The 12,842-nt window shown below is 39.8% G+C and overlaps 1 protein-coding gene across 19 annotated transcripts in view; it reads left to right on the top strand.

The window, feature by feature from the left end:
- The window catches only part of UNC13A (unc-13 homolog A), a 211,055-nt gene that overhangs the window by 49,671 nt on the left and 148,542 nt on the right, over positions 1-12,842 (top strand). For 11 of the 19 annotated variants that reach the window (XM_040322600.1, XM_040322605.1, XM_040322603.1 and 8 more), the window contains 3 exons: positions 6,340-6,392; positions 6,976-7,054; positions 7,166-7,171. In XM_040322600.1, coding sequence (XP_040178534.1) covers positions 6,340-6,392; positions 6,976-7,054; positions 7,166-7,171 — 138 coding nt within the window. The remainder of the gene's footprint in view (positions 1-6,339; positions 6,393-6,975; positions 7,055-7,165; positions 7,172-12,842) is intronic. The other 8 variants (XM_040322602.1, XM_040322607.1, XM_040322610.1 and 5 more) reach the window with 1 other exon arrangement.

A 12,842-nucleotide genomic window follows, 5' to 3' on the forward strand; every position in this document is an offset into this window, starting at 1 on the left:
CAGCAGATGCTCCAGAACATGGGGCCAAATCCACAAAGATCCGGCGTAACTTATTTTTTTCCATTTAAGTTACACTGCCTTAAAATTTCTACCTAAGTGCCCGATCCACAAAGCACTTACCTAGAAATTTTGGGCTGTGTAACTTAAATTCCGCCAGTGCAAGGCGTTCCTATTTTCATGGGGGTGATTCCCATTTAAATTAGGCGCGCTCCCGCGCCGGCCGTACTGCTCATGCTCGTGACGTCATTTTCCCGACGTGCATAGCGCGAAATTACGTTACGCCGAGCTTTGTGGATTGCGACGGGTCAATAAAGTTGCGTCGGGAAAAAAAAAAGATACGGCGGGAAAAAAAAATTAAAAATTAAAAAAAAAATCGTGTCGCTGGATTGAAAGGTCTGCTTTTACATGGTGTACTAACTTTACACCTTGTAAAAGCAGCCCTAATTTTGCGTATGCAAACTAAAACTTACGGAGAAAAAACGAAGCTGAAAAGCTTCGTGGATCTCCGTAAGTGCTAATTTGCATACCCGAGGCGGCATTTCGACACGAAATGCCCCCAGCGGCGGATGCGGTACTGCATCCTAAGATCCGGCAGTGTAAGTCCCTTACACATGCCGGATCTTCTGCCTAACTATGGAAAACTGATTCTGTGGATCAGTTCCATAGTTAGGAACAGGGATACGACAGCGTAACAGCAGTTACGCCGGCGTATCCCTTTTGTGGATTTGGCCCATAGTGTATGTCTGCATTTGGGGACACCAGATGTTAATTTGTTAGCATCTTGTTTCAGCAAGATGTACCTCCAGGACCCAACAGTGAATGTGGTGCATGCCCCGGTAGCGTCACAGGAATAGCATGCTTTGATTCATGCCTTCCCTCCACTGAAGCTCTTACTTAGTCTGCTTCAAAAGATCCAAAGTGGAGGTATTCCAGTAACTCTCTTAACTCCAGATTGGTGTTGAAGGGTTTGGTACACTGATGCTCCATGGTTTCTAACAGATTGACTAGATCTTCCACCAAATTTTTTAGTCACTGGTTTGATGGCTTAGGTTTTAAAACCCAGCTTATGAGACAGAGACACTGTGGATTATTTTATTCTGACAATGCTTAATGCTCGTAGATCTTCCTCCAGCAAGATTTTTTGTCAAAAGACGTCTTTCTCCTTGCGCCTTTTTTGTAGGCAATGTTTTTTCCTTCACTTGGAAGTAGAACAACATTTTATTCCTAGCACCAAAAAGGATCAGGTATTTGGCCTGTCTGTTCTTTCTCAGCATCACCTTGCTACCAATTTACTAGTTTGTACTTTTATTAAAGGGGTTCCCCCTGTTTGACCCTACTCCAACTGTGGTGTTTAATCCTAGTATTGCAAAGAACCCTATTTGAACCTTTTTTGATACATTTCCTTCACATTGTTATCCTGCAAGAAAGCCTTTCTTGTGGTTTCAGCCTCCCAGTTATCAGCATTGTTCTGTAAGTGTCCCATTTGATCCTAACTAAAAACTAGGGGCCAGATTCACGTAGCCCGGGCGCAACTTAACTTTTCCGATTTAAGTTACACCGCCGCAAATTTTCTGCCTAAGTGCCCGATCCACAAAGCACTTACCTGGAAAATTGCATCCTTAAGATCCGACAGTGTAATTCAATTACACCTGTCGGATCTTAGGGCTAGCTATGCGTAACTGATTCTATGAATCAGTCGCATAGTTAGAAACAGAGATACTACGGCGTATCAGTAGATACACCGTCGTATCTCTTTGTGAATCTGGCCCTAGGTTGTTTTGGGACCAACAATCTTTTTTTGCCCAAAGTGGCATTAACTTGTGCTTTAAGTGCTCTGCAAGTGTACAACTTGCCAATGAAAATGTGCAGCAAGTTAACAGACTTACAATTCAACACTGCCACAAATTTGTGGCAAATTATCATTGCTATCTGGTTTCACACCAAAGAAATGTCTCCCATTGCCTGAATGTGGTAAGGGCCATTTGTTTTACCTGTCAGCCTTTAGGCAGAAAAAAGGGCCTCTAGCTTTTAGTTTTAGAATTTCTAAGTGAAAATTGATTTGACAGATTTTTGTGTAGGCCTAAAGCCGTATACACACTGTTTGAATTTCTGAAAGAAAAAATCAGATGGGAGCTTTTCATTGGATATTCTGACCGTGTGTATGCCCCATCGGACTTTTTCCATCAGAATTTCCGACAGACTTAGATAGAGAGCAGATTCTCTATTTTTCCGTCGGAAAGTTTTGCCCGTTCAAAAGTCTGACCGTGTTTACACAGCATATGAGATACCAGACAAAGTTCCTCCTTTTCCCATTTAAGCCCACTCCACTAGGGCAGTGAGCATTTGGGTCCTTTCACACAGGCATCATCCATTCCGTCACGTTAAGACAAACAGATTTAGGCTCCATGGACAAAGCTCAAAAAACGCTAGACAAAAATGCTGGATGAAAAACGCTGATAATATTTTTTTTTTGGTGCCGGCTTGTAGTAGCATTTAGAAGCCTCTAGGAGCGTTAGCATTTTATTAGCGTTTTTACAGTACATGAAGAAAAATATGGTTGAGAAAAGTTGTTTTAGAAAAGGAGTGTTTTAGTAGTGTTTTGTAGTGTCAGCATTTTTTTCTTCTGGGAAAAGTCTCCCAAAAAACTCTACTCAAGCTTGAAACATGCTTCTAACATAAAATAGTGTGCATGGACTCATAAGATAACACTACTAGCTTCTAGGAGCAGACAAAAATGTTCAATAGCTTCTAGGAGCAGAAAAAAACATTAGTGTGCATGGAGCCTCAGTTTACATACATTTTTATATCCGTCTTCAGCTCAGTTCAGTTTTGATATGTTTGCACTTCATTTCAGATCAGTTTACATCATCCTAAATTCATTTTTGCATCAGTTTTGTTAGTTGTTGCAGAAAACAATCATAGGTAACAAAAGTGAAAACAAAAAATGGTTCTTAAATATAAACAAAATGGATGTAAATGTCCGGGATCCATTTAGAACTGTTTACATCGGTTTAGATCCATCTAAACAGAAAAGGTCACACAGCGGTTTTTGCACTAATGCACGCAAATATCCGGCTGCTCAGAGCCGGTGAGAGGCCGACACCAAGAGGTTAAGGTTCAGTCTGGATCCATTTGAAAAACTGATAGACGTATCTAGACTGAATGTCTGTGTGAAAAGGCCCTTTCTTGCCTTTTCATAGTCTTACTCCTATTTCTCAGATTTGTAAGGCTACAACTTGGGCGTCTTTACCCCTTGTTGTGGGTTTTTCCTTCTAGGGCTGATTTACTTTGTTGTTTTGATGTGCCTGCCCCTCTGTTTGGGCTACTTTTGAATGTCTGTGCTGTGCCCCTTAATAGAAAATATAGAAATAGTATTTTTGTATACACTGTAAAAGCAATTTCTCAGAGTCCATTGAAGGACACGGATTATAGCCTCTAGGGGGGCTGGCCTTTAGAGGCTTTTTGCTATGTTTACAGTTTTACATTGTTTTTCCAAATGTATCAGTTTTACCATGCTATGTAACTTAACGAACTCCGAAAAAAAGAATTTTTCGGTGACCAGAAAATTCTACTTTTGCAGGACATGCTATGGATTATAGATGTATGGGTTACACAGAGTTCCTTGTCATTGGTGTCATCTCAGTAATACACAGAACCATATTTGCTCCTCATTTATTAATGTGTTTTTTTTTGGTACCCTGCATAATTGCACCCATAGTTGTAAGTAGTCATAACAACAGGAGATTGCCCATATGCTGTCAAATAAAGTTATATTAAAGGGATATACTGCATGAGATGAAAAGCATATCATTGCTAGTGAAAAAGTAATTTGAATTACTAAGTAAAAGCGAAAGTCTCTGAATAATTGCCCGCAAAAGTTGTGTCCATTTGCCAATCTCAGGCAATTGAGTTGTTGTATGACAATAGTTTTTTTTTTACCAATAATTTAGCCCAACTGTTATGCCGCGTACACACCATCACTTTATGTGATGAAAAAAAATGACGTTTTTAAAAACGTCACTTTAATTGACTGTGTGTGGGGGAAAACGTCGTTTTATGTCTTGTAAAAAACGACCAAAAAAAATTGAAGCATGCTTCAATTTTATGTGTCGTTTTTCAAAAGTGCACTTTTTACTTCACAGAAATTGACCGTGTGTAGCAAAAAACGTCGTTTTCTAAGACGTTTTTTCATCCACGCATGCCCAGAAGCTAGTTATGAAGCGAGCTTCAATGGAAAAACGTGGTGAACGTAACCTCGCTTTGCAAGAACATTGTGAGAAAACGATGGTGTGTAGGCAACTTCGTCTTTGAAAATTGAAGTTTCAAAAACGTCATTTTTTACTTCACAGAAAGTGTCGTTTTTTTTCATCACATAAAGTGATGGTGTGAACGCGGCATTATAGTTTCAACATTATATGACATTTCATGTCCTCTATAATTGTATCTCATTCACTATTACTTTATTGTTGTATTCCTTTTTAATGTGCAGTGTGTGTGTGTAAGTGTTTGTGTATGTGTAATACATAAAACCACATTTTCTTCTCAATTTCTGATGTTGGTATGTGTGTGTTTCATTTGATTTATGAAAAGTGATTAAAGAAAAGTAATTCACATGTAAATGTACCCTTATCAATATTTGTTATCTAACTTATGTTACCATAGCCCTGTTAGTAATTATTGTTAAAGCCAAGCTACACCTTTCTAACAAGTTTGGTTTTAGGGTAGGCTGTGGAAATGATCAATACTGTATATCAATAACAAGTATTATTTGGGGTCTGTGTTGGCAGACTTTTAGGCAAACACAGATTGCATTTGTTTGAGATACTTCCCAGATTATTCAGAAATCATTGCAGGTGCAGTTGGCCTGCATTTTACCTGCTTCATGTGCTTTTGCAATCCCATAGACTTGTACGAAGTAAAAGACAGATCCAACACAAACAAAAGCCCAAGCCCTAATTGTATTTTTTAGTGCTAGCTTGAAATTATTAAAATAGATGTATTTTTGTTTCTGTATCCACATTGGGGTGTTGCTTCTGTACCTTTCCATCCCAGTGATGGTGGGCACAAAGAAGGAAACACTCTTTAAAATTATCATCCTTTCTTAGGATGGTTATTGTTGTCTCAATTCCTGTTAGAAAGTTCCTTTTTTTACCTTTGGGATAGAAAATTAATCAATTTTTCCCAAATGAGCACCTTACTCTTCCCCATTTTACTAAAAAAATGCCTTTAAAGTGAAGTTTTTCCTCTCACTTCCTGACATAATGATATGAAGGACACCTCCGCAGTAGAAACTAAGACATCAATATAAACCTCAACTAACAAAAAAGTTTTCACTTCAGCCTGAGTATGTGGATGAGAGATAGCTAACACATGGGGACATGAGTGATAAGTGTGCTAACAGGAAAACATATGCCCGTAGCAACTAGAATCCTCAAGTTGATTGGTTGGGCAACAAGAAAAGTAGCTTTTAGCATATATTTCCTTCATCAGTGACTTAGACAACAAGAATGATACTTCAAATAAATATTTTTTTTTTTACTGCTGGTACACTGCCTGCCCTGTGCTGTATGCGAGCGAAGAGCTATTTTCATATATTTTCAGCTATTTTCATATAGACAGCCTCTCAGGAGTCTATAGTTCCCTGTAGCGCTTAACAAAATTTGAGCATTCCTCTTCTGTACAGCTTTAAAGGCATTCAAAGATTAGTAGTAAATACTATTTGTAATCTACAGTGAATTACTAAGGCCCCTTTCACACTTGTGCGACTTGTCCTGCGACTTGGGACTGCAACCGTAACCCATGATTTCCAATGAGTACCATTCATATCTGTGCAACTTTAAGTCAGTCCCTGCACTACTTTCATGCAAGTTGAGGTCCATAGACCTCAAGTTTACACTGGCATTCCCTGAAATCGTGGCAAAATCGTGACAGGAAAATTGCGTGACTTTGAAATCGCAGTAGTGTGAAAAGGGGCCTTAAACAGATCTGATTTCAAGTAGTACGATTTGAGAAGTAGTTCATGTATTACTTTTTCAGCACTTCAGCACGATTTCACTGCCATAGACTATAATGTAAATTGGGCTGCAAATCATACCTGTGTCTATATCAGCACTACTTGAGCCTGAAAGTTAAACTTTTGTATATAAAATCACTGTTTCTCTAGACCCTCTCATAAAGTAGCACTGAAGGCATATCAAATCATTACAAATCTCACAGAAGTAGGGCAGAATCAGTGCTTGAAGTCGGGCTTTAAATCGCACTACTTTAAATCTTACTCAGTGTGACTGCAGGCTTAAAAATGTTTTTTCAGTATATAAAATCTCACTTTTTCTTTTACAGGCGAGAGGTGAAAGCAGTGGAAATATGTCAAAGTCTCTGTGGTTTAAAGATGGGTATGTGAAAGGACAGTGTCCTTTTATCAACTGAACAAAAGTAATTTCCTAAAATCTTTGTGCACTTATTATGGATATACTTATACATTCATACATATATATATTTATATATATAGTGTTACATGGTCAGTGCTTTATAGCGCCCTTCTTTTAAACAAGAATGGTATGTATGTGTTTAAAAAATGCTCTTGTAAATAAAATTTTACTGAGTTTTTCTAAAGTAATTAAATCCATTCATACAGTATGTTGTTACATTTTAGAAAACGACAACGGAGAACATATATGGGTAAAGGGTCTCACGCATTAATTTGCATTATTCAGTTAAATGTGAAGAAAATCATGGAAGCCATTGGTGCCTTCATGTAGCTCATGTATAGTCATGTACGTTTTTCTGGTTGACCCTGTTTCTTTTTAATGCTTTTATTTAAGTTTATTACAAAGTAAAAATAGTTTTGCAAAGTTATATACCAAACAAGGTACATTCTGTTATATAAAAATTCCTTTTCAAATGTAATATGATAAAATAGTCTTTCTGTATTCGGTATCTTATGCACTTTGTTCTTGTTGCCATGCTCACTGTCAGGCCTGCTGGTGGTCTGATAATTATTGACAGTATGCCGGACATACGAAAGAGAAAACCCATACCTCTTGTCAGCGACTTGGTGAGTTTTAGCTAAAAATACTGTTAAAAAATAAAAACAGTTTTCTCTTCTTTATTCAATTCACTAACTCTTTTCTCATTATTTGTTTCCATGCTTTCCCCATTTGTAAAGGCAATGGTAATTGATATTTCATTACATTTTCATTAGCATTTAAGATTTAAGGGAACATGCTGGGGCTGAAAAAGAACAAAAGCAAGGATAAACAATTATAGTACGCTTGCATTGTGGGAATGTGCACAAATGTAGATGCACAGAGAGATTGTGATTCCCTAAACCTAGCTGATCATACAATTATACCTATGGGTTGGCCCTAGTTTTCTGTGTATGTATGTTGAACATCTAAATCATTCTATTTATGTGCCTTATGTTTCTAAAAGTCTGGAATATGCAGAAGAACATTTTACTTAAAGCGGAGGTTCACCCGCACATGACACTTTTTCCCCTTAGCTGCATGCTCGTTTTGTCTAGGGGAATCGGCTAGTTGTTCTAAAATATGATCCGTACTTACCGTTTACGAGATGCATCTTCTCCGCCGCTTCCGGGTATGGGCTGCGGGACTGGGCGTTCCTATTTTGATTGACAGTCTTCCGAACGGCTTCCGAAGGTCGCATCCATCGCGTCACGATTTTCCGAAAGAAGCCGAACGTCGGTGCGCAGGCGCAGTATAGAGCCGCACCGACGTTCGGCTTCTTTCGGCTACTAGTGACGCGATGGATGCGACCGTCGGAAGCCTCTCGGAAGACTGTCAATCAAGAAGGAACGCCCGCTCCCGAAGACCCATACCCGGAAGCGACGGAGAAGATGCATCTCGAAAACGGTAAGTACGGCTCATATTTTAAAACAACTAGCCGATTCCCCTAGACAAAACGAGCATCCATCTAAGGGGAAAAGAGAAAAAAAAACATCATTGGGTGAACTCCCGCTTTAACAATAAAAAATAAATAAACATACACTAATGTAGCTGCCATGCTAAGTAAGAAAATGTGCATGCACCAAGCTAAATAGCATGCTAAAAAAAACTTTACACTATGCTGTTGGAGCTAAAAGGAAGCATATGTATTTTTCAAGCACTAGTATATGGAATCTTGTAGGCCAGCCGCTGCCTGAAATTTTGCATGTGTGGAAAGATACCTCTATGCACAGTATAATACCCCAAGCTAATGGTTCACTGAGAGTTTCTACAAATTATGTTTTCTTTTTTGCAGTTTCCTCTAATGATAATTGTGTGCTGTTTTATTCCCAATTAGTATACGCATTCAAGACAATGATAACAGTGGTTAGATAAAACTCAAAACAAAGAGAAAAATCACATCTTTTTCCCCCCGCAGTATATGTTTAGACACTAGAGTTTATTATTTATACCCTCACTTTATTGTGAGCAGTATCTGAAAAACAAACCAGACAAAAAACATAATTTGTTATATAGTCAAGTTGGCCATAGATGAATGAAATCAAGGTCAATGGGGTCGAGGTGCATAGAAAAACCCTCCCTGCTGAGAAATTGTATTCTAACAGCTGGGATTCTCCACTGTCAGAATACAACGATCAGCGGCTGAAGCTGCTGGTTGAGAAAAAAATTCCAACAAGCCGGTTCAACAGAAGTCAATTAGAAGATCATCTTCTGTTGTGGCCACTCATGGACTTAAATTAGCTCAGTCCCTGCTGAACCAGTCAAATTTTGATCCATCTATGGTCAGCTTAAAGCAGTATTAAATCCAAAAGCAATCATTCATTATATTGCAGCTTACCAATTCTTATATGCGGTAATTAGATTTAATTTAGTAATTAGATAACTTAGATTTTTTTTCTTTTTTTTTCACCTAGTGCACCAGCCAGTCTATTGGTTTTCAGAACAAGCTGTCCTGCAGATGTAGTGGTTAGGCCTGCTTCACACATGCTTCAACTTGTATAAGAGCAGTATGAACAGCAAGCTTTGACAAAGCATTTGCAGAGCTTCCAGCAAGCTTTGACAAAGCATTTGCAGAGCTTCCAGCAAGCTTTTTTGAAGCTTTTAAATAGCCATTCAACTCCAGTTTGTACATGTTGAATACAGAACCTAATGGGAGCGTTGGTTGCCACTTTAAGCAAGCTGCTAGCAGGCTTCAGCAGGCTTTCAACAAGCTTCAAGAAGTTCTGAAACCTACTTGCATCTTGTTTAAAGTGGCTGTCAGCACTCCCATTATGATCTATGTTCAACATTTACAAACTGGAGCTGAATGGTACCTTAACCACTTGCCTACTGGGAACTTTTACTCCCTTCCTGCCCAGCCAATTTTCAGCTTTCAGCACTGTAGGGCCTCGTACACACGGCTGAGTTTCTCGGCAAAAACCAGCAAGAAGCTTGCTGTTTTTTTTTTTTGCCGAGGAAACCGGTCGTGTGTACACTTTTCAACGAGGAAACCGACAAGGATCTCGTCGGGCCAAAAAGAGAACATGTTCTCTATTTCCTTGACGGCAATGGGAAAATTTGGCTCGCCGAGATCCTCGGCGGTTTCACAAGGAACTCGACGAGCAAAACGATGTGTTTTGCCCGTCGAGTTTCTCGGCCATGTGTACGAGGCCTCACACTTTCAATGACAATTGAGCGGTCATGCAACACTGTACCCAAACCAAATGTTTATAATGTTTGGTGGTGTTTAATCACCACAGGTTTTTAAATTTTTTGCTAAATAAACAAATAAAGACCAAAAACCAAAACTTTTTCATAGTTTGTTATAAAATTTTGACAACAGTTAATTTTTCTCCTTCACTGAGGTGCGCTGATGAGGCTACACCGATGGGCACTGGTAGGAACTGATAGGCTGCACTGGCGGGTATTGATGAGGCGACCATGATGGGCGGCATTGATAGGTGGCACTGATAGGGGGCAATCACACCTCCTCCCAGGCTGTAATTGGCAGCAGCAGAAGCCATTGCCCCGATCAGAAGCCTCCGATCCGATCCACCTAGACCTTTTTATTTAATGAACGAGAACAGATTGGAGGTTAATATACATAAGTCCATTTATACCCACCAGTCCACAGAGATACATGGACCATCAAATCAGGTCTGCCTAAAAGACTGACAGGCGTACCTAATACAGGTAATGAATAAAAAAATAAAATTTAGATTTTGAGACAAAATAATTTGAGCATAATCAATTAACTGTGATGAAGGGTTTGTTTTCACTTGATTTTAATCAGTAAGGTTCAAAGAGGCTGATGCCGCGTACACATGACCATTTTTAATGGTCTAGAAAAAACAACGTTTTTTTTCAACCCGATTCTTGTTAAGCCTGCAAGCTACACACGATCGTGAAAAAAAAATGCTCAAGCAAAGCTAGGTGATGTACAACACGTAGGACGGCACAATAAAGGGGAAGTACCATTCGGATGGCGTCTGTTACAGCGTGATGAATGTGCTATCTCCATTACGAACGCTAGTTTTACCAGAACAAGCGCTCCCGTCTCATAACTTGCTTCTGAGCATGCATGTTTTTTTCACATCGTTAAAGCCTATACACGACCATTTTTAAGGCCTTAAAAAACGTCAACGTGAAAAACGACGCGAAAATTTAGAGCATGTTCTAAATTATTAATGGCCATTGTTAACGTTAAGAAAAATGCTCTGGAGCCCACACTGATCGTTTTTAATGACATACGTATATGTCATATGTGTACGCGGCATTAGGAGCACAGTATTTTGACCTAGGTCATCTTGGAGGGTGCACATATCACTGTGGGTGCTATCATCACTTAGGACATTGTCTTATTTAACTGCTTAGCCGCCACCCCACATACATTTATTGCGACAGGGCAGACACTCTGTGCCAGATCAAGTACCTAGTATGTGATCCGACACTTCCACGTTTGGAGCACCACCGGCTACCTGCTCCCACTATGATTGGACACAGCGGGAGCTAATCAGTGGGTCCAAGACCAAGACCTGCCAATCGCTCGGGAAAGAAGTAGAACGGCGGTCTGCCTATGTAAGCAAGGCAGACCGTCGTTCTGTCAGTAGGAAAGACACGAATCCTGTGTTTTGGCTGGTTAAAGACCGGGCCACTTTTTGCGACTCTGCACTGCGTCGCGTTAACTGACAATTGCGCGTCGTGTGACGTGGCTCCCAAACAAAATTGACGTCCTTTTTTTCCCACAAATAGAGATTTCTTTTGGTGGTATTTGATATGCGGTTTTTATTTTGTGCGCTATAAACAAAAATAGAGCTATAATAAATATCCCCCAAAAATATATAATTTTAGGTTTAGGCCGATACGTATTCTTCTACATATTTTTGGGGAAAAAAATTGCAATAAGCGTTTATCGATTGGTTTTGTGCAAACGATATAGCGTCTACAAAATAGGGCATAGTTTTAAGGCATTTTTATTAATATTTAATTTTTTACTAGTAATGGCGGCGATCGTCGATTTTTATTGTGACTGCGACATTATGGTGGACACATCGGACACTTTTGACACCATTTTGGGACCATTGTAATTTTTACAGCGATCAGTGCTATATAAATGCACTGATTACTGTAAAAATGACACTGGCAGTAAAGGGGTTAACCTGTAGGGGTGCTGAAGGGGTCAAGTGTGTCCTTGTAACTGTTAAGGGGCGTGGCTTGCCATGACACGTCACTGATCGTTGTTCCCGATGACAGGGAACACGATCAGTGACAGTGTCACCTAGGCACCTGTGTTTACACTAACATCTCCCCGTTCTTCAGCTCTGTGACCCGATCGCGGGACACCGGCGGCGATCAGGTCCCGCAGGCGCGGTCACCGAGCTCACGGCAGGGTAGCGAGTGCGACAACGCGGCTCGCAAATTAAAGGGGACGTACCTGTACGCCCATGTGCGCAGCCGTGCCATTCTGTCTACGTACATCGCCGCGTGTCGGTCAATAACAGGTTAAAGCACAAAAAATAAAAACTGCAGAGGTGATCAAATACCACCAGAAAAAAGCTCTATCTGTGGGGAAAAAAGGACATAAATTTTATATGGGTACTGCGTTGCACGGCCGGGCAATTGTCAGGGTAAAGCAGTGCCGTATCGCAAAAAAATGGACTGGTCATGAAGGGGGGGTAAACCTTCCAGAGCTGAAGTGGTTTAATATTAAAACTCTAGATTCATGTCCTTGTGTAAAGAGGTCTTTGCCTGAGCTTCATTTGGCCTGGTAATTAATAGTTCCACCTCCCAACAGCATCTTTAACAATTTTGCACTTTTCATTTTTGTAATGTTATATACAATGTAAGAGTGAACGTAAAATACACAGTAGCTCCATAAATAATTTCTACGGGTAAATGATCAATCAAACAAAAAGCCATATTGTACTGGAGCCTGGTGGGCTAGGCTCTTTTCTTCTTCATTTGGGAATTTTGCATGTTACAGCTTCTCTGGTTTCACGCTCTATAAAAAAATGTAAATTCAGAAACTCAAGTACAGTTATCTCACCAACGCAGTCCCCAAAAGGTATAAGAAATTGCCAGGAAGATTAACTCTACATCTAGCAAAAAACTGAAATTATTTTCTTTTGAGTGGACTGACCCTGTTTTACTGCCTGTTTATATCTAATTGAAGAACATTCATGCACCCTGCATCGGGGGATATTGGCTTATACATCCCCTTTCAGTCTCTTCCTCCATGTGTATTTCCTCCTCTCTGACCCCTCCATGACTTTATCATTGAGATCACTATTATTGGCTCTGCCAATTTCCTCATTAGAACCCTGCAAGTGCAGCGGCTAATTGATAATTATATAATCACAATCCAATTCACATTTATTTTGCACATGGACACAGACTAAC

The sequence above is a fragment of the Rana temporaria genome, chromosome 1 (assembly GCF_905171775.1).
Source record: "Rana temporaria chromosome 1, aRanTem1.1, whole genome shotgun sequence".
Taxonomy (NCBI): Eukaryota; Metazoa; Chordata; class Amphibia; order Anura; family Ranidae; genus Rana; species Rana temporaria.